This window comes from Carex rostrata, chromosome 17, assembly GCF_964058835.1.
Source record: "Carex rostrata chromosome 17, lpCarRost1.2, whole genome shotgun sequence".
Taxonomy (NCBI): Eukaryota; Viridiplantae; Streptophyta; class Magnoliopsida; order Poales; family Cyperaceae; genus Carex; species Carex rostrata.
Genome location: NC_135934.1, coordinates 4,454,735 through 4,477,131, shown reverse-complemented (window position 1 = coordinate 4,477,131; position 22,397 = coordinate 4,454,735). Strand labels below are relative to the sequence as shown.

The 22,397-nt window shown below is 34.4% G+C and overlaps 2 protein-coding genes, 1 long non-coding RNA gene and 2 pseudogenes across 5 annotated transcripts; 3 read left to right on the top strand and 2 right to left on the bottom strand.

Annotated features, from left to right (window-relative positions):
* Nucleotides 1-1,544: 1,544 nt before the first annotated feature.
* On the bottom strand, nucleotides 1,545-5,710 carry LOC144568207 (putative germin-like protein 2-1 pseudogene; annotated as a pseudogene). Of its 2 annotated transcripts, none has more exons than XR_013515607.1 (2): nucleotides 5,006-5,710; nucleotides 1,545-1,690 (listed from the first exon to the last, which is right to left on the bottom strand). The product of XR_013515607.1 is annotated as a putative germin-like protein 2-1 pseudogene, transcript variant X2 (transcript). The 2 variants fall into 2 exon arrangements; XR_013515606.1 differs by lacking the exon at nucleotides 1,545-1,690 and adding an exon at nucleotides 4,811-4,919 and having other exon boundaries at nucleotides 4,996-5,710.
* LOC144568213 (putative germin-like protein 2-1 pseudogene) lies at nucleotides 1,722-2,536 on the bottom strand (annotated as a pseudogene).
* Nucleotides 4,249-5,874, top strand: LOC144568214 (uncharacterized). The gene is made up of 2 exons (XR_013515612.1): nucleotides 4,249-4,761; nucleotides 5,040-5,874. It is a non-coding gene; the product is annotated as an uncharacterized LOC144568214 (long non-coding RNA).
* Nucleotides 5,875-6,554: 680 nt separating this feature from the next.
* On the top strand, nucleotides 6,555-7,962 carry LOC144568579 (putative long-chain-alcohol O-fatty-acyltransferase 5). Its single transcript, XM_078318949.1, has one exon. The coding sequence runs from the start codon at nucleotides 6,729-6,731 to the stop codon at nucleotides 7,776-7,778; it is 1,050 nt and encodes a 349-aa protein (XP_078175075.1). The 5' UTR covers nucleotides 6,555-6,728; the 3' UTR covers nucleotides 7,779-7,962.
* A 5,655-nt stretch (nucleotides 7,963-13,617) lies between these two features.
* LOC144568289 (uncharacterized) lies at nucleotides 13,618-15,245 on the top strand. Its single transcript, XM_078318586.1, has 2 exons — nucleotides 13,618-14,103; nucleotides 14,775-15,245. Exons 1-2 carry the CDS (start codon nucleotides 13,756-13,758, stop codon nucleotides 15,021-15,023), a joined length of 597 nt encoding a protein of 198 aa, XP_078174712.1. The 5' UTR covers nucleotides 13,618-13,755; the 3' UTR covers nucleotides 15,024-15,245.
* The last annotated feature ends 7,152 nt before the right edge of the window (nucleotides 15,246-22,397 follow it).

Sequence of the window (22,397 nt, the reverse complement as noted above, 5' to 3'; positions counted from 1 at the left end):
ATACATTGAAAGGAAAATTTTTTAGACTATTTTTTTTAACTTAATTCTTATAAAACAAAAGTGAAATGTGATAAATTTATATATATATGTAGAAAAAAATGATATAAATTATATCTAACGGTTTTGTTTTGATATTTAAATGTTACAAATTTTTGTTGCTAAAATTTAGAAAGTGAAAAGAGATCACAAACACCAGATCTGCTTATCACGTTCCGGGTCAGGATCGAACCGTTCTGGCTTCCCTTTTGACTTCTTTGAAACACAGAGTAGAGGGGGCGAAGTGAGAGTGCGTATCCTCTGAGATATCTCAACTTTTGCGTGACCGACGTGTCCGGTGCTTATTCGGGGGCGATGTAGGGGTCCATATTATGTGTGCTTTGAGATATCTCAGAGGATACGAATTGGTGGTCTGTGCGGTCAGGCAGAATGGAGCACGGTCAGAAATTTAATTAAAATTAGTTCCGCTGACAGAAGGGTCCGCAAATCAAACAAATTTTGTGACCGTTACGCGACTGAATCGCTGGAAAAGGGACCCACCAACTCAGTCATCTTCGATGATCTGTTCGCTTAGTCAGCGCCACATGGCATCACACCGTGCGTTTGGAAGATCCGCTTCACCATTTCTTTTGATTCTCGTTTCTTTCTAATCGTCTATCAATACTCGATGATTGTATCCACCAAGATTAGATTATTATTGTGAAAATTGAGTGTTCTAGCTACATTTCGGCCAAAGGCCGTTGTATCCCAATTTCTTTGGCCTTCAAACTTATCCTTATATGATGTTTCTTCTCATCGATAAGACTAAATACATCAAAACAAGGAAATCAAATTACTCTCCTTGGATTTAATTTTCCTGGAAGCAATTAGGAGATGACATTATTTAATTCTAAACATCTCTTCTATTTCAAAATTAGGTAGTGTTGTTTGAACTGGCAGACTCTACAAAATGAATGTAATATGATATTATTTGTTCTCATGCAAAACCTGTAACTGTAATGTCCCGCAATTTTAATTTAAGAGAATTTTTAACATATTTGTAGCATGTCATCTTACATTACATTGTGAAAGAGATACAATGAAACTAGTCCTTATGACTTTTAGTTAGTGTGCATTCTAAAAATTGTTTCATGTTCCTTGCTATGTGATTAATGTATTTCTTGAGGTCTTGTTTTGCTCAATTGGCGCCTTTGGATAATCTACTGTTGTGGATAATGATCTAATAAAGTTTGCTACTGTCCAGTAATGACAACAGTGAAAACTAGTTCGAGTATTGCTTCTATAAATTGGCTAAAGAAAATGCATCACTGGAAGACTAAGACAGCTAAAACTTCATTTTAGAAGTGCTCTTTCCTTTCTACATGACATAAGTTCATAATTATCTGGTATGTAACTGGACAAATATCTCCTATGCACTTTAATTACTATTATCTCAACTGAAAATTGATTTTATGGCTTGAGTAAATAACCTTGTAATACTAACCAAAGAATGAACAAGCAAGTGTGATCGCCTCAATCCAGAGGTGAAGACAGTAAGAATTAATTGAAAGATATTTCTGGCTTATTGAAACTTTTATCTACTCATGTAAACATGCCCAAGAGGCAGGGTTTTATTATTGACAATAAGACTACAAACTGAATTTGAATTATTCTAAACAATTTATTACATATCATGTGAGTGACAAATCTTCAGCTGAATAATATTTCCTAATTTACCAAAAAAATTTAAAGATTGATTAGTTGCTATTTTCAGAATTTAGACTGGATCCAGTCAACAGTCTTCTTATCAAGTTGGAATGCCTTGGCTAACACATCATCAGAAATAGGTAGGTTTGACCCGAAAACTGCCTTTGCGATAGTGATCAAGCCTGGGTTTTGGCTACTCAGACCCGCAAATGCAATAGCAGGGACAGCTCCAATGTTGAACTGGAAGTGGATGAGTCCCTCAGGAAAAACAAACACATCACCTTTATTCAACACCTTGGAAAAGAGCTTGAACTCTGGTGCTGATGTCACAAAACCGACATAAAGGGTGCCCTCGATGACGGTGAGCACTTCAGTTGCTCTGGGATGGGTGTGTGGTGGGTTGAGGCCGCCGTTGGGTGCAAAGTCGAGACGAGCAATTGAAATTCCCAGGGTATTGAGTCCGGCAATTTTTTGGACATTTACTAGGGTGACGTTTGACCTAGGATACTTGCTTGTGTCGCCAGCGTTGTCGAGGCCTGAGAAGAAGAAATCGTCTGGTTTTGCATCTTTTGGATTCTTGCAAACTAAACCATTCACAATTACTGAGCTGTTGTCAGCAACACAAAAATCTTGAAGTGGGCTAGGGTCAGAAGCGAATGCTTGAGAGCAGACCAAGGCAAGCAAAGTGAAGAGAAAAAATGAATAGTAAGCCATTTTTTTTCAAGTATCTTTATCTTGTGTTTTGTGCAGGCAAATTGCAAATTGGTATTTGGTTATACAATGACCAATGCTTGTATGGTTATTTATAGTAGTGGGTGGTGGAAGAGTTTCTCACGATTCAGAAATAAAATAAGTGAAGCTAGCTTTTGGCTAATTAGTCCAGATTTGAAATGTTCTCTGTGAATTGGTCAAAGCTAGGGCTAAAGTTTTAACTTAGTATACTTTAGCCATTAAATTAATGGGAGATCGATGATGGGATGGGGTCAAAGATGTAGACAATTTCATTCTCAGGTATGTACTCTAATTAACAAAGTGTTTTCAAATAGATGGTCCTGCTCTTTCCAATGAAGCAATCCCCAATTTAGGTTTGTTGAGACCTTACGTTGAACAAGTCAAACATGTAGTAGAAAAGTTGGTGCTGTAAGTAGCAGAACTTGTCAATCTGTTAGCAGCTCTACTACTCTTGTTTGATTGGTTCCAATTAAGCACTTGCAGTCTTCGAACATTACTAATTATATGGTGCAGGGTTTGCTTGTTTTTTTCTTTTTCATTTTGAAGGTTTGCTTGGTTTGCTGGTTGTTATGTTGCTAAATTTATATAGAGATGGATTGCTTCATACAATGATTTTTTGTTTCGATTGTAACTCGATTTTAGATTTCTGCTGTATAGATGCTCTAAGCCTCTAACACCACTTAAAGAAAGATTATTGGTTGAATTAGTTAGAAGAACAGTCCTCTGAGACATTTGGCTTGAAAAGAATAATATTGGTTTCCGAAATGCTTCAATAAAGTCCCTTAAATCAATTGGTTCTAAAATTATTATTTAGCTTATTTCTGGTGTATTCACTTTAGATATCTTAATTTGCTATTCTTGATGTTTTGTTTTTCTCTATATGACATGTTAAAATTATAAATTATTTTTAAATATTATGGCGTTTATCAACTTAATCTATTATTATTAAATTCCAGCCTAAAAAAAGGATGGGGCGTTTGAGACTTTTGATTGAATTGAGCTCCCTTGAACCTATTTTGTTCTGCTTCAATGAAGCCCAAACTACTATTTGATCCTAACCTTTTCATAAAAAATGTAGTACTTGATTGGCATAAACCAACTTGTTTTTTTTTGCTTCAATCAATAGTTCAACACAAACTTTGTATTTAGCCCTCGTCTACTCTATTCTTCCCTGTTGGAGAAGCAACCCATGGCGAGGCACCTCAGCTGGTAGATCTGTTTCTCGTTCCCTTTCTTCTCTATTCTCTCACTCCCAAGAGGCAGTCCTTGTCAGAGCCTCTTTATGACTATTTTTCAACTAATTTGTTTAAATTTGGCACATAATCTGGAATTCTGCTTGATTTGTTATGGATTGAAAGTACTATACCCAATTAGTAGCTATTGGATTAAAAATATAGACAAAGTCCGGCCAATGCAACCCATGTACACCCTTATTTGCAAATGAATTTGTTGTTTTGTTTTTTTTAACAAAATCTTTAATTATGTATTGAACAAAGTTGTTTTTGGATTAAAATAATAGCCATTGTTTCTCCAGGTTTACATAGATTTGATTAATCAAAAGAAATTTATTTACAATGCATCATCTGGTAGCACATCTTGTCAACATAAAATAATTGATTAATCAAGGTTATTTCTTTTCTTTTCTTAAGTCTAGCAAAAATAATTAAAATAAATTATATGCAACCGCATGCAGCTGATATGCCTAGTCACTAGTTAGTAGTTATTAATTACCAAAAAAGAAAGCCTCTGAAAAGCTTTGGAGAATATCTCTGTATCAGGCCTTAAAATTTTGTATTAAGAGTACTCAGTAATAGTTAGGATAGCTTTAGAGTTAACAGCACTCAGCTTATTTGATTACAGTTTTGTATTAATGTATTCAGTAATGAAAGGGGCCATTTCGGCCTTTCTCTTAAAAAAAGAACGAGGAAATCAAATCACTGTCCCGGGATTTGACTTTCTGGTATGTAACTAGACAAATTATCCTATTCACTTTAATTACTATATTAACTCAACTAAAAACTGAGATTTAGTGCTCGAGTAAATAGCCATGAAATTCTAACCAAAGAATGACAACATAAAGATTGGTACCTTACTGGTACAGATTCGATACTGATGAGAGTGTTACCCCTTAACCATTTTTCTACCTCTCGCTGGACCCAGTTTTCCCAATTGTGATGGTAGTATGCTCAGTGATCATATACTTACCACTCCACCTTCATAAAGAAGTCTTCTTCAATCTTCACCAATGCTTTTTAGTGATCAGAAATGATGGAAGGCCCCATTTTTTTATAAAGGCTCTCTCATAAACGGAGCAAGTGTGATCGCCTCAATCCAGAGGAAAAGACAGTAAGTATTAATTGTAATATATTTATGGCTTACTGAAACTTTTATCCACTCCTGTAAACATGCCCAACAGGCAGGGTTTTATTATTGATAATAATAGATTACACAATAAATTTGAATGGTAAACAATTTATTACATATCTTCTTCTACTTTTTTTGAACTTGGTAGATGCTACCAAGGGTTTGTATTAAATGTAAAGTGTTCTTATAACATTTATTACATATCATGTTAGTAACAATTCTATACCAGATAATTTTTTTCCTAATTTATAATTTTCAAGATCGATTAGTTGCTACTGGCGAACTGAGCCTGGAGCCAGTCCACAGTCTTCTTATCAAGTTGAAATGCCTTAGTTAGCACATCATCTGAAATAGGTAGGTTGGACCCGAAAACTGCCTTTGCGACGGTGATCAAGCCTGGGTTTTGGCTACTCAGACCTGCAAATGCAACGGCAGGAACAGCTCCAATGTTGAACTGGAAGTGGATGAGGCCCTTGGGAAAAACAAATGCATCACCCTTGTTCAACACCTTGGAAAAGAGCTTGAAATTCGGAGCTGACGTCACAAAACCGACATAGAGAGTGCCCTCGATGACAGTGAGCACTTCAGTTGCTCTAGGGTGGGTGTGTGGTGGGTTGAGGCCGCCGTTGGGTGCAAAGTCAAGACGGGCAATGGAAATTCCGAGGGTATTTAGCCCGGCAATCTTTTGGACATTGACTAGGGTGACGTTTGACCCGGGATTCTTACTTGTGTCGCCAGCCTTGTCGAGGCCCGAGAAGAAGAAGTCTTCTGGTTTCACATCAGCTGGGTTCTTGCAAACTAAGCCATTCACAAATACTGTAGAGCAATTGTCAGCAACACAGAAATCTTGAAGTGGGCTTGGGTCAGAAGCGAATGCTTTAGAGCATGTCAAAGCAAGCAAAGTGAAGAGGAAAAATGAACAGTAAGCCATTTCTTTTAAGTATATAAACTTTTGTGAACTTGTGATGTATGTAGACAATTTGCAAATGGTTATTTGGTTATACAATGAATAGAGCTTGTATGGTTATTTATAGTAGTGGGTGCTTGAAGAGTTCCCCTCGATTTGGAAATAAAATAAGTCAAGCTTTTGGCTAATTAGTCCAGCTTTGATAATTGAAATGTTCTCTGTGAATTGGTCAAGGGATAAAGTTTTATCTTAGTATACTTTGGCCATTAAATTAATGGGAGATGATTGGATGGGGTCAAAGATGTAGACAACTTCAATCTCAGGTATGTAATCTAATTTACAAAGTGCTTTCAAATTATTGGTCCCGCTCTTTCAAATCTGTGTACAAGTCAAACATGTGCAATGTGAAAAATGTTGGTGCAGTACAATAGAACTTGTCAATCTGTGTTAGCAGAACTACTATTCTGTTTTGGTTGCATGGTTCCAATTAAGCACAGGCAGTACATAACATTTTTAAGAAATTGACAAACTTCAGTTTAATATTTCTCAATTTCATTTTATATATAGAAACAAAACAGGGTCAATTTTTGCGTTTAATCAAATCATCAGATTGAATAGGAATGCTTTACAATCCGCTTGCACAAATCTAGACGCATATCAGATGGCTTAGACGCACAAATCTAGACGCATATAAGAAAGCTGATAATCTAAAGTGCTTGTTTGACTAAATGTATAGTTTGATTTAGAATATTTTGTTTTTATGTACAAAAACAGTCTCCGCTCAGAGAAATTAAATAAGTTGCATTTTTTGTATTAAAATAAAGATCAATTGCTAAAAGCACAGTATAGAGATGTCATCTGCAAGATGTTTCTTAAAGGCACATTATTTATAATAAGTGTAAATACTTTTCTACTCCAGGTCTAGATGGCAATAATCTCATAAAAATGAAGCTCTCTTTGCATGATCACAATTAATAGCAAATTGTTCTTACCAACAAAATAAAATTCACTTCCATTTCCAAGTCACAAGTTCACAACCACCATGCACAGCCACCATCCCTGGCCGAAGCTCCACCCGTCCATCTTAACGGAGGTAAAATACTCCGTAACAGTTGGATTTGTACTCACAGCATGCACATGTTATGTCCGTTTCACCTCGTTCCGCATCCCTCCTGGCTTTCACCGTTTTACAGCCCTTATACCGGTTATTTTTCTCTTACCTATTCTTCCGGCCGCCTTCTCCTTCATCCATCACCGTACCATTGCTGCCATCTTCTTCTCTTGGCTCGCATTGTTCAAACTTCTCCTTCTATCTTTTGGCCGGGGCCCACTTAACCCATCACAACCCTTCCTTGAATTCCTCTTCACAGCCACACTACCTGTCAAACTCCGATCTGGCCACCGCAAAACCAGCATAGTTTCAATCACTGACATCCTTAATCTATTATGCAAAACCCTAATTTTAATCTGCAATGCCTATCTGTACCGGTACCATCCTCTCTATGACATATACACACTCCTCTCTCTATACACATGCCATCTCTACCTAGGTCTTGAACTTGTCATGACCGTGACTGGCATCACCGTATCAATTATCCTAAACATGCCGGTTGAGCCTCAATTTAACGATCCATTTCTTTCGACATCATTGCGAGATTTCTGGAGCCGGCGATGGAACATTATGCTCTCTCAGACTCTCCGTCAAGCAATCTACGAACCGGTTACCTCTCGCTTGGGCCCTGTTGTCGGACTGATCACATCGTTTCTTATCTCGGGTCTTATGCATGAAGTCATCTTTTACTACCTCGCATCATCGAGACCGACCGGAGAGGTGATGACATTCTTTTTGCTTCAAGGAATGGGTATCATTGTAGAACAGGCTGCAAAAAAGGCTACAATTTGGCGGCCACATAAGATCGTTGCTTGTCCATTAACAATTAGTTTTATCATGATCTCTGCATTTTGGTTAGTCTTTAATCCACTACTGAGAAGTGGGGCCGACGAGCGTGTGCTGGAGGAATGCATGGCAGTGGTCACATATTTGGAGGATGTGGTTCATGCAGTGCTTAGCAAGGTTAGAGTATTAGTTTAATTAGTAATTTAATTACAATGTGAAACAAACATTATGAGCAAGTACCAAATTAGAAAATTCACGGCATTTTAATGAAATAAATAAGAGTAATTTGTGTGATTTGATCATAACAATATGTAGTGGCCGAGCCACGTTATATCCTTTTTATATAAAATAGGATCCACCTGCCGTGAAATTAGGTGACATTAATTGATGCTATATAATGGTGATGTTGCCGGTCAGATATAGATGCATATTATTGTTATGCAAACGTTAAAATTTAATTTTATATTATTAATTGTTGTTGTTTGAAGTTAACATCATGTTAAATATTATTGTTGATTTAATATATTTGTTCTCAAGTTTGGATTTTGATTTGTGTTTGAAATTAATACTGTAAAAATAACTTGTGTTTCTTTCAATAAAATAAACAGACGGCGTTTTTATTGTCAAACAAAAAAAAAATCCACCTGCCGTTTGTCCATTGATAGTCTCGCTTAGGGCTGTAAATGAGTTGAATTCGAGCAAGTTACCTCTAACTCGTGCTCAGCTCATTTAGTAAATGAGCGAGTCAACTCGAGTTGAGATATCAATAATGAGTTGTAAAGCTAACTTTAGTTCAACTCATTACCAACTCGAGTTGGCTCACAATTTGTTTAAAACTCGTTTGACCAATTAATTATCTTAGTTATAGTTATATACTAGTAAAAATTTATCTAAACACAAACAATTTAAATAATTTAATAAGAGTTTATCTAAACACAAACAATTCAAATATAAATAATAAGACAACTAACAAAATAAAAAAAATCAAACAACAACTTAGGAGTCATTTAGAATGGCATAAGATTTATTGTGATGAATTTAGTGTAACTCAGAGTTTTTAATGAGCTAGTTGGGATATGCTCAAACTCAGTTATTAAACGAGTCATCCAACTTGAGTTGAAACTGACTCAAGTTGTAAATGAGCGAGTTTATAAAGCGAGCCATTAGCGAGCTAGTTACGAGTTTGAATGATTTTGTACAGCCCTAGTCTTGCTGGATTCTTACCTCATCATGAGCGAATTCAAGTTCGTGCTAACTCCATCGGTTTATTTCTCATCTAGTTACAAAAATTGGATAATACTCTTTTCCAAATTAAAAAAAATTAGTAGTTTTAATGTTTAATTACTAACAATTTAATTGATAAAAAAACATATTTACAATGAGTCAAGTGATTCTAATTTTAGATCTACTCTTTTATTCTCAATCACAAAATTATCTAAATTACTCAAAATTACTCTAATCATCCTTAATTACCCTCTAAATTTCTTGATTTACTCACTCATGTAATATTTTTTTTTCTAAATCTACTTTTCGAATCATATTTATATACATACACTCATAATCATCCTAATACCTTAATTCCCATCTCGCTCCATGACCGGATCCGCTCTTTTGACTGCCATCGCACTTCAATTACCAAATCTACTAACTGTCATGCTTCGATCAAGATGAGAACTTTATGTTCCGAGCTCTACGGTACTGTGCTCTTGGCTCTGATCGGTTCCGCTTGGCTCTCTCCCCTCTCCCTCATTTTTCTCTCATAATTAACGAAAAGGTAGAACTGAGAGAGGGGATATATTATTGTATCGAGAGTGAGACTTAAACCACTATTAAGAGTAGTACACCAAAAAATAGTTAATGAGATAATCTTAGATCCAACAGACTTCAAAGAAGGTATAGATGTATTTTGAAAACAAAGTTTATTTCTTTCCAACCACAATGTCCATAGAACAACACCTCTACTAAAAGAGGTTCCTTTAGAGGAATAAGAGCTAATATATGTCAAATATCTGACATGGTACAACCATTGAATTGAAAATTATTATGAGATGCAATCTAAGACCAAATTTTAAAAGCAAATGTGCATGAAACAAAAAGATGATCTATAGTTTCAAAAGCACCACAAAAAGGACATGGATGATCTCCTGTCCAACCCCTTATGCAAAGATTTTCTTTTGTGAGAATATTATTTCTTTTTAATAGCCACAAAATACCTTTATCTTAAGGGATAATTTTGAATTCCAAATGGAAGTAAATTATGTATTAATAATGCTTCCATATTCAAGCCACTTGTAAAAAGAGTGCACAAAAAAAATTCCCCCGGGGGGACCATCTCCACAACAAAGAATAATTTGTACCTAGATCTGGTGTATAGTATTGAAGTTGAGTATGAAGGTCATTCAACTCAATCAACAATACAACTGTTAATTGCCTTGTGAACTGAATATTAAGAATGTTATGGTTAGAAAATGCCTCAATTACCAAAAGATTAGGATCCCTTGCTATAGAGATTAAATAAGGATAAGAAAGAGAAAGATGGAAGTCTAATATTCATCTATCTTTCCAAAAAAAAAATATTCTTGATCCATTGCATAATTGCTTAATAAAGCATAAATCCACAATATGAGCACATTTAATAATATCCTTCCAGAATGGGGAACAAAGGGAAGAATAACCAGTATGTCTATACTTGGATAGAATCAGTGTTGCAAAATGCGGTATGCGGAAGGTATGCGGAAGGGCACCGCATACCGCATACCGCATATACGGTATGCGGCCGCATATGCGGATTTTTATGCGGACTAATATATGCGGATTTTAAAATAAGAATTCATTTATAATTTGTATCAAAGAACATAAAATAAACATAAATTTAAACATATCACAGCATACAAAAAACATAATACAAATATATCACAACATACAAACAATGACAGAATTAATTAAGCATACATACAAAAAAATAACAATGTGCATATCAGAATTAATTAAGCATACAACAACAGTGGCTGTTATATTACACAATGGCTGTTAATTTGAATCAGAATAATATTACACAGTGGTCCTAGGATCTCTTTATTCAGAATTCAGAATAGTACCTCCTTATTTGAATAATTGAATCAATGATAAATAACTGGACATGATCTTAGTATCTCCTTATTTCAATCAATGGTAAATAATAGTACCTAATTTGAATGAATGATCGTCCATGTGCTAGAAAAATAGGCCGTAACTAATTGATGGAAAAATAGGCACCTAGGCAATAACTAAATCCATTGATCCTCCATATCTTTTATTTCTTACCAATTATATTACACAGTGGCTGTTAACAGCAAAATAGGCTACATTCCTGTGCCAGTATATCAAAAAAAAAAAAAAGTAAGCAATGCACTAACAATCTATCAAAAAAATTCAGCAACCTAGATGGATTGGCAGTAATAAGTGACTTACCTTCGGCTTCCTATCACTGATCAGCAGTGCCGATTGGTGAAGAGGCCGAGGACGGAAGGAGAGATGAACGGCGGAGTGAAGGACGCGCTGGTCGCGCTGGTCAGTGGCCGCCGGCGGAGGATATGTGGAGGAGACGCGAAGGAGAGAGGCAATCAGTGGCCGACGGAGAAGAGGCGCCGTTGGGTTAGGTTTGCGCTGGACGACTGGAGAGAACGGCTTAGGTTTTGCTTTGGAGAGACTAAAGAGGCGGAAATGAATTGGGCTGGACTGGAGAGACAGAAATTATATGCGGATTGCGGATTTTATGCAGCCGATTAAATTATATGCGGCCAAAACTATGCGGTCGAATATGCGGCCGCATATGCGGCCGCATAGAACCGCATTTTGCAACACTGGATAGAATGATAGATTTTCAAAGACCCTTGATTTGAGGATCTTGAAATCAAACCCACCACTTAGCTAATAGGGACTGATTCATTCTTGAAAGATTTAGTACCTCCAATCCCCCTTGATTTTTACTCCTACAAACAGCGTCCCATGAAACCAAACAATATTTTTTCTGTACAACATCCTCCCCCCATACCATAGGAATCTCTTCCGCAATTTGTCAATTCTCATTTTAACTTTAGAGGAAATTTTAAACATTGATAGCCAATAAATAGGAATTGATGACAAAACAGAATTCAAAAGAGTAACTCTCCCACCGATAGAGAGAAGTTTCCCTTTCCATTCCTAAATCTGAGATTTTATTTTGTCAATAATAATCTGTCATTCACTAATTGATGGTTTCTTATAATGCAAAGGGATACCAAAGTACTTAAGTGGAACTCTTTTATTATTCTTCTTCATGTCAATTATGGGAGAATAAAATTCATTACAAATTTTTTTTTCTCAACTCATAGTCTATATATATGCGACTCACAATACCAATTTGATAGAAATCTTCAATCTTTGTACGACTCACAACATGAACTTGTTACCCAACTTCGTTTTGACACAGAACATCAAAATTGGTAACGTAAAATTTCAAGATTGAAAGACCGTTAAAAAATTTCAACGGTAAATAGTCGCCGAAAAATGTACAGGAGCGTTTGCCTCCGCTCCTTGCTGCTCCGGTGTGAAAAATGCAGAGCGCTTCAAAGAAAAATTAACCACTCCAGCACGTGCAAGCGCGTTCTACAGTTCACACTTATTAGAACATTCACCTAATCCCAATTCTATAAGGTGATCTCCTTGTAGCTCAACATGTAACGAGTCACTGATCGGTAATTTTCATCCAATTGAACTTGAGCTAATTATATCTTGACCTATATGGTCAAAGTTTGCTCTTTAACTTATTTGAGATTAAATTGATCTTGTCAATTGAGTAATAAGGATATATTTGATCACTTAAAATTCTACTGAAATACATAACGAGTTTCATTGGAAATTATTGGCAAATAGAAAAAAATTCCTATTGTTTATTCGGTAGTTCCAAAAAATATTTCCATGAGATTTCATTGTATAAAATAAAAAAAAATTCTACTATGTTTAATATTTTTTCTTAACAATCTTTCTTTTTTCATGTTCAGTAGTACATGTCAATTATATACTAGAACATCACATTTATAAGATAATCATAATATTTAATGCTACTAAACATGATAGAGCTATAAATTATCACAAGGGAGCCAAAATTATGAAGACAAGTTAAAAGAAAAAAAAAAAGTGCATATTAGATATGATACTTAAAAAAAATGATCACATTTGTTGTTTGAATTAAACTAATTTTTATCTTATAGAGAAATCAAGTATGGAACACTTTTAAAATCGAAGATATATCACATGACAATAGTAAGTAACTTCTTTTTCTACCTTAGATTTGTCATAGTCATTGAATAAAAGTATTATAAAAAATAATTCTTAATTAAAAAGATTAATAACCCATGTTAATTAGCGTGCTATATAATACACTGTGTGGCTCTTATATGAAGCAAAACAAGTAATACATGTGCTCTCTAGGTATGGTGTGATTTTTATATGAAGCAAAATAATGCACAAAGCAAAACAAGTAATACATATATTCTCTGAATATAATGTGATTTTTATATGAGGCAACAAACAGTACATGTACTCTATGCATCAAATATAACAATAATAGTTAAAATAAATAATACTATTAAAAAGTATAGGAATGAATATAAATAATTAGTAAAAGCTAGTTCATGTAATCTAGTCTAGACATAGCCCAGATCATTTTGAGTAAGATATACTTCAAAACATTTTGATATAAATTAAAAATTAGTGTCGGGCTGTCACAACTCACAAACAGGGTAGGCACAAAATTCTCAACAGAGAATCAGCCGCATAAAACCTGGAAGTTACGAACGACCAGCGTCAACACAGAGAGACACAGTCACACAGTCCCCACAGTCACTGAATTCATATCACCTGTAGTAACTCAAATTTTGAGTTTAGATCTCTACTGTCCGATTAGACGGAACAATCTGATCGGACGGTTCATATTTATATTCAAAATTTGATCTACTTGAGGGGATCCGTACTTGCAGTCACTTACCTCTACCAGTGACCACTAACAAAGAAAGAAGAAACGAAGGCATCAAAAAACCTCTCCTGTCGCCATCCCCATTCCCTTCCCAAAGAGCACACAACAAATCGAAAGCTCGAAATCTCACCTCCCCAAATCCCAATCCCTCCTCTCATCAAAAAACCTCTTTATCTAATGCAATCTAATCTAATGGGACCTCATCAGTCCCAACCTCAATCGCAATACATCCAACAAAACCCACATTACCAGCACCGCCACGGCCGATCCAACCTCGCCTCCTGCGCCGTCGCCACCACCTTCCTTCTCGTCCTTGTAGGTGCTGGTGTCATCGCTCTATTTGTCGTCTTCCGCCCTCACGACCCAACTATCTCCATCTCTGCCGTACAGTTGCCTGGTTTCGCCTCTGCCAATGGCACTGCTACCTTCACCTATGCTCAACTTGCGGCTGTCAGAAACCCCAATCGCAACATGCTGTCGCATTATGACAGTTCTCTTGTTGTTCTTTCCAGGCCTCAGAACCAGGTTGGCAGATTGAAGTTTCTAGTTTTTCTAATTTCTGTAAATTTTAAACTATTTGCGAATGGTGTTAAATAAAATCTAATTCAGTAACACAAAGTGTTAAATTCGAGGTTGATTCATGCCAAAAGAAGGCTCAATTCGGTTCCAACTCCTTTTCTAAGTCATGTAAATATTCGTATGAAGGTATTATACGAATTCTGGATCAAATTTCCGTTGTTCAGATTTAGTTCAATTCAGGGCTTATCAAAGATAGTAATCTGCATTGAAGAATTTAAGGTAGGGGCAAAATTGACCACATTTGATGCAATTGCAACTTTCCCTAAACAGATCTGACTGTGACCGTTGGGAGCAGCAAATATCTCAAAAATGCAGGGTGTCTGATGCACAATGGGAAATGTAATAAAATGGGTACTTTGTAAATTTAAAATAAGTTTAATTGAAAAAGGTAATATTAATAAAAAAATAGAAAAAATTAATAAAATGGATAAATTTGTGAGTTTTTTTAAATTTAGAATGGTATGTATGATATTATGAATTTTAGAGGAGAAAATTCATTATTTCGATGTTTTTGAGGGTTATACATGAAATTTCTCCTTATTTTGCTATGTAAATATTAGAACTCTCCCATGTTTTATTTCATGCCTGAGTTCTGACTGATCTGATTTGGAAGATAGGTTGCTGGATTCATGTTCATACCAGCTGGGCAGATCGGAGGGGGGCGAACACAGTACATGTCGGCTAGTTTTAATGTAGCTGGGTTTCCCGTAAATGGAAATCCGGAGGTGGTGGAAGTGGAGTCTAGGATGAAGGTGAAGGGGAGGGTTGAGGTTTTGAAATTCTTCACGCACCATGTAGAGACCACCAAACTGTGCACGATTGCCGTGTCATCTAGGGATGGCGCGGTGTTAACATTTCGGTGCTGAGTTGTGATTTCGGATAAAAGAGTAGATAAATTAGGCTGAAAGAAGGTAAATTGTACAAATCTGATCAATTCAATATTTGTATTTTAATTCAATTGACTTCAATTTGAGTAATAGTTTGGTCTTATAGACTTGAGTCTGTGTACTTCATTTTGATAGATTACCACAGTACCTTAATTAAAAGCTGATATTGTGGGGTTTTGGTTCCTCAGTACCAGTTTATCATTTTTTTTTTCAAGTGCCAGATGCAATATAATTGTAATTGTAATTGTAAACAGTTTGGAAAGTTCTTTACATTATCAGAAATCATATGAACAAAATAAAAAAATTCTCTCTATTCTAAAATATAAAATATAAAATAGTTGGGTGACTTGACCCCCTCCAACTTTACTAAAAAAAAAAAAAAAAAAAAAAAAAAAAAAAAATTGAAAAGCTGCAACTCTATTTGAATGATTGAACTTTAAGGCAATGTGATACATGATTGTAATACTTGTAGTTAGCTTTTAGGCAATATTATACATGGTTGTTATATTTCTAGTTAGCTTTTAGGTAATATTATACTTGGTTGTTATATTTCTAGTTAGTTAGCTTTTAGGCAATATTATATTCCTATCAACATATATACTTAAAGAAAAAAATAATGTAAAGTCAATGATACAAATTTAAAAATATTTAAAATTGAATAAGTAAACTAACAAAACAAAAATAAAGAGGAAAAAATAACACAAGTAGCTAGCAATTCTGTGTCTATTCTTCATTTTTTTTGCTTCATTGTTGGTGTTAACTTTTGAAAAAAACAAAACTCTTAGGTTCATTTAAACTTCATTTAAACAATATATAACTACACTACGAGTTTATTGATTACTGAGGAAGCAGCAGTGCATTAGCAAAATAACACACCATTTGAGGGAACGTGATCTGTTGCTCTTCGAATCTATGTTATTCCATGCTCTTCTCTTCATCTCTCTTCTCTTCTTTGAAGTGAGAGATAAATATCAAAAGGTATAAGAGGGTCTTGCTTTTCTCTTGAGAAAAATAGCAGATGTTGATCCCCATTTAAGTGCAGAAATATTTAATAAACAATTTTCGACAACGTGGTTCTTTATTCCCATAAACAATTTCCCATAAAATGGCTATTTGAAAAATTGAATTTAGTATATTGGATAATTTCTTCATAAATTTTAGGACCTTAGTTTTCTCTAATATCAAATATTATGCAAAGCAATATTTGATATTTGTGCTTAATGCAATATTGACAGTAGTTATGTCTACAAATTTTAGTGAATAATGCTTTGTTTTATTTACTTCTTATAAGGGGACCTAACTTTTATAACCGTTAAATCATGCAATATATGACCCTTGTTGTACATAACTAATGATTAACTGTAACAATAAACAATACATGCATTCGGAATTGGTTTCACCAAGTAATTTACTTATGATAAGATCAGTTGTGATGATTATGGTGCTTTTCCGCATCTTATCGAAAAAAATTATGCCCACCTTTTGCTTTTTATTTATTAGTAAGATTTAGAAGCCCAATCAGTGAAAACAGAGCGGATAGGGAGCAGATAGTGGTAAAACTATATCTATATTTGTTTTTTCATATTTTTTAGATACTGATACAGAGCGGATATTATACAAATACAGATACGGATTCAGATCATATTGGATATTTATTGAAAGAATATTAATAATATTAAAGTACGTAATATTTATCTAATTATAATGGTGAATAACATAAATTTTTTAAATATATATATTAAAATGAGGAGGGTTCAAATGCCTCCATTTTTTGTGCCTCCATTTTTAAAAACTTAAATAACTCAAAGTTTAAAACTTAAACGTCAAAATAAAACCGTTAAATGTGATCTATGTTATTTTCTCTATGTATCCATAAAAAAATATCACATTTTGATTTTGCTTTTATATGAATCAAGAAGGTGAAAAATCAACGTCTAGAAAGTATCCACATTAGTATACATTTTTACAAGTTCAAGATGACAATCAAAACGAAGTTGAAATGTCATAATTTTTTACACGTGCATAGATAAAATGATGTAGTTCATATCCAATGGTTTTATTTTGAATTTTAAGATTTAAATTTTGAGTTATTAAAGTTTTTAAAAATAGAGGCATGATGGAAGCACACAAAATGGAGGCATTTGAACCCTCCTCTATTAAAATATATGATATATATCTACTATTTGAATACGGACAATTGAAACGTAAAACCATATTAGTATTATTATTCACACGGATATTCGGATATTGGATATCCACATCTAAGTTTTCGAATACGGATCGGATATTATCCATACTTTTTTCATCTCTTAGCCCAACGGCAAAAAAATGTTACAAAATAAGATTACAATATAATTTTTACAATATAATTTTATTAAACGTTTAACATGATCAGTAAAAGACCGGACTTTGAAAGTGCGGTCTTTTACAATGAAATTTCTTAAAATTTTGCTTTACAAAATCTAATTTTTTGACGTAAAATTTTCCTCATGCATGTATTCTCCTCTTTTGTTGCTAGTAGTGTCGGTAAACATGGCAGACAATTATAAACATGTCATAACCAAATATGATTACAACCGAGCAACAAATTAAAGTAGGTGCGCAGTCGGTAATTAAGTGTGCAAAATTTCAAGGTGATGTTTAATTTTATAATAATTTTGAATAACAGCAATGATTAATTAAGTTTAAGAATAACATCTAGGGTAGGGATGACGCAGCTTTAAGATTTTCAATGCTAAATTATATGTTTTGAGAGAAAAAAAATAAAATAGGCTGAAAGAGAAACTTGTATAGATGTGATCGAACAGTTAAATTTTTTTTTTTCTTGAATTCAATTTATTTTAAATTTGTGTTATAGTATTGATCGTTGTCTTCATAGACTTGAGGTTGTGTAGTAGTTTTGGCTATTGTTGTATATGACATTAAATATTGATATTTTTTGCAGTTTGTTTTCTTCTAGTTTTGTGACTGTTTCTGTTTACGCACAATTATTAAAATTTTAAACAAATAATTGCAAATATGTTCGTAAATTATCGTAAATAATAATAAAAAAAATAAATCAAAAGAGCCTCTCCAATAAAAAAAAAATACATAAAAACTTGAGACTATGTAATTAGCACCTTTTAATATTGTTTTTTTTTTATGAAAAATTGAGACTATAACAAATATTTATACCTTCCCTCCAAAGTTCAAAATATTTTACATTTATTTAAAATTCAAAAGCGAATTTTAAAAACAATATATTTTCTATCTTTCTTGAGAAATGTTCATTTAACAAGCTAATTCGGTAAGTGAAGTCTTATTGTTGACCTTAAGAAAAAAAAAAAATTATTAATCACAGGTTTAGTTTTTTTTTCCCATTTCAACACTTAATGCATATTTAGAAAATCTCCTAAAACAAAGAGGCAGTATATATTACAAGAATTTAAACATATAATTGAACAATGAGGAGGGTTCAAATGCACCCAAATGCACCCTATCTTTCAAATTCTTTTTCTCCGTTTTCAAAGTCCTAATAGTCAATCTGAACCGTTAGATGCGATCTATATATTAAGATGTACTTGGAGACCAAATTTTACATTTTTTGGAATTTTTTTACTATTTATTAAGCCACTTTGAAAATCGCTGATCCAATGGTCCAGAAAATGTAAAATCAGCGATTTTCAAAGTGGCTTAATAAATAGTAAAAAAATTCCAAAAAATGTAAAATTTGATCTCCAAGCACATCTTAATATATAGATCTCATCTAACGGTTCGGATTGACTATTTGGACTTTAAAAACGGAGAAAAAGGATAGAATCCATTTGAGTGCATTTGAACCCTCCTCTTGAACAATATACCGTGATTGAAAAACTGCGGCGCATCAATATCGAAGGAAAATTTAATAGCCTGATTTGGAAGAATATTCAAAGCATTCAAAATATTGATTGGATGGCCAAATTGGTACTGAGTGTATAATGATAGCTCATGCCACTTTTGGCATGTTTTCTCTCTTTTTTTGTGTGATTGTTAAAAGCGCTCATACAGCGTAGTTTATAAGTAACTATGATTACTCAATGCAAATGCAAAAGAAGAAAAAAAAACAACAACAACTAGGATTACAGCTTAGAATCATGCAATTTGGGACAACAAATTCACTATGGATATAAAAAGACATGGCATAATGTGACTCCGTCACGACACGACATACGTATCAATTATGTGTTGTGCGTATATCTCGTACCGTGACCATATAGCACGATAACGCATGTTAATAAAACTTCGGTTCGGTTTGATTCTATTTTTAAAACCGAATTATAACTTTGGTTTGCCAAGTTCGATTCGGTTTTAACTGAACCAAACCAATGAACAACCCTAGGTATAGTGTAATCATAGCACGTGATTACGTGTAATTATATTTAATATTATACAATTTACAAATATCCACATTTTACTTTTTTATTTTTATGTTTTATTTTAAACAAACTTAAATTAAAAAAATAGTTAAATGTCCTTAAATATGACTAATTTGATCAATACGTGTCGTTACTATTTTCATGTGGTAATTATTTTCAAAAATTCTGATTACGACACAACACATGAAATCTTTTACGACACGGCACAATACGACACATAACTAACATACCGTATACATTTGCGTAACAAATTTGGTATTATCCGTTTGAATCTGCTCCAAATTCGCTCCAGAATCATATATACGGATAATTTCACAGCTAGGAACCGAATATTTGTTAAATACATACAAAAAAGAACCGAATACGGATTCGAATAAATTTTATAATCTGCAAACAGACCAAATATTCGGAGCTAAACCTGAATACAGAAGCTAGCCAAATCCGAAAGCCTTATCAAATTATAAGGCGCCTTTTCCTTTTCAGGAAAGAAAAGGACGGCTACTCACCCGACCTCAAATAGCTAAAGAATAAATAGATATATAATTTACTAGCTAAAATTGCTTGTCAACTTGATAAGGTTATGTATAAGAGCCTCATAAAAGTATTCTGAGAAGCCCGCTTAGCAAGGTCCACAACAAGAATGAGATTTTTTCGCGAGGATAAAAAAGTGACTTTTTGCGATGGACGACCGTTATAAATGCGTTTTTTCTCTCACAAAAAGTGTCTACTTTGTTGTAGTGGTCCGGAAACAACCCACCCGGCCTGCCAACTAAAAAGAGAAAAAACCTAAACCCGGAACCGACTAATAACTAGCCTGGCCTGCTAACCGGAACTTATAAAAGGCCTGAAACCAGGGAACTGACAGAAAAGCCCTATAAATACCCTCAAGGCTCCTTGAGATCCGGGATCGAAAAACACAGAAAAAACACGTACGTAAAGGATAGAGTAAACGTATCCACGAAATCCAGACTTGTTCTAAGGAAGACATACCATAATCATTGACTTGACACGTGAGGACAAAGCGCCCCCGCTTAGGACTCACTAACCGCACTTGCGCACTAACTTCGTTGGAAGTTAGGAAGTATAACAACTAAACCCAGTTCCCACATGAAATTATATAAACTTTTTTTTTGTATTACTAAAAATGAATGTATGTTTTTATTATAGTTTTCTCCAATATCTAATATTCTTATGTTTATCCAATGTTTACTGAGTTTGTAAATCTCATTAATGAACTTTATAATAATTATTTAAATCACATGTTGGATCCACCAGCTTTTACAACCGTTGGTATGAGCTATAGTCTCTCTTCTAAGAAAACACATGTTCAATTTTCGGAAATAACATCTAAAATATGTTGGATTATACCGGGACCCTTTAATAAAAGAAAAAAAAACTTAAAAATTTAAATTAAGCCACACTCTTTGCTACAAACAACCTCAATTTGCAATCATGTCTCGTGTCTCATGAAGCAACAATCCCCCCTAATCTATTCCTGGATTTGGTCCGAATCTAGCTTTAATATGCTCTTCAGGGATGCACTTCAACAAATTGAAACAAAGATAGAATATATGGGGTTATAACTTTGGGGCTTTTGTGCGTGTTCTTAGGAATATTCCATTTTTTTGCTACCAGTTACTGCCTTACTGGTGTGTGTGAGTAGTTTTAATAAGATCCGTAATTTTGCTCGTTGGTCGGAGTTGTTTTAATAAAAATAAATAAACATATTTAAATATACTTAATTATCTAACCAATATAAGACAGTATGTTTTTTTTTATTGTAAATTTCTTCATTAAAAATTTCATGCACCTTAGTTTGCTTTGCACAAAACAAATCTTCAAACCTTACAATCTAACAAATATCTTCAAAATGCCCAATAAATTATGGGGAGGAACTTTTTTTGGAGCGGATCAGCCTTGCCGATCGACCCGTCTCGGCCCATTAAATGCCCAATAAAATGAGAAGACTAGTTGTTGGGCTGGGGGATCTGAGCAGCCTGTGCTCAGGTACTGGGGGACTCTTCAACTTGAAGCATTCTACTACCAAGCTAACAACTTCAGCTTGGGTCCGATGATCATTGGATCCAAAGTGGTTTAAATGAATTCGCTCATCATCGGATCTGTTTTAGAATTCGTACGCACGAATTTTAAAGCACATGTAAAAGTACGGGCGCGAATTCTAAAGCAGATCTGATGATGAGCGAACCAATTGGAATCACTTTGGGTCCAATGACCATCCGACCCAAACTGTTCTCCAAGCTAATAGCTAAACGGACGCAGACGCAGCTGCTTGTTTTGTTTACGAAATTCTTACTAGTCTTCCCAAATAGAAATAGCACTCGGTTGATTGATTAATTTAATTCATTTATTTTCCTCTTTGTTTTCAACAAATGCCTTTTTAAGCATTAACAATTCTTTTGAGTTCACGCGTTGCAGATATTTTTTGTTGTTGTTCAAACCAGTGTTGTAAACAATGGTATGCTGTTATCGGACGGACATGATACCGTCAAATAATTAATTGAGAATAATCGAGCCGATTAATCAAAAAAATTCGTAACGATTTGATTACCGCCAACGACTAATTAGTGCAACACTTGAAACATCTATCTTTGTCAAATCCCGATCAGACAGCAAAATGATTTTTATCATAGCCGTAGAAGTTCTATCCGCGCTGTAAACATAGAACAACGCAGTTGTAGCCATTAGATTTGTAGGAAAGTATTTGACGGCACAATCGTGATATATACAACAAACGGTCCGATCCGCGCTGCAGAGGATCGGAAGCACAGAGGATGCTAATACTAAACCTAAGGTACCTTAAATTTTGAGTTTGATCTGGAACGTGCAATATGTTTTGACACGAATATTAAAGCCAATCCGTACGCTCCACCTCGTGCCGGATTTTGTCCGAATTCTGATCGGACGGTCTATATAAAAATTCAAAATTTGAGTTACTTCA

What these genes read in the sequence shown, in the direction of transcription:
- LOC144568579 (XM_078318949.1), top strand. Translation starts at nt 6,729, where the DNA reads ATGCACAGCCACCATCCCTGGCCGAAGCTCCACCCGTCCATCTTAACG.
- LOC144568289 (XM_078318586.1), top strand. Translation starts at nt 13,756, where the DNA reads ATGCAATCTAATCTAATGGGACCTCATCAGTCCCAACCTCAATCGCAA. An exon ending in TTTCCAGGCCTCAGAACCAG is followed by an intron (nt 14,104 to 14,774) that starts GTTGGCAGATTG and finishes TTTGGAAGATAG; the next exon opens with GTTGCTGGATTCATGTTCAT.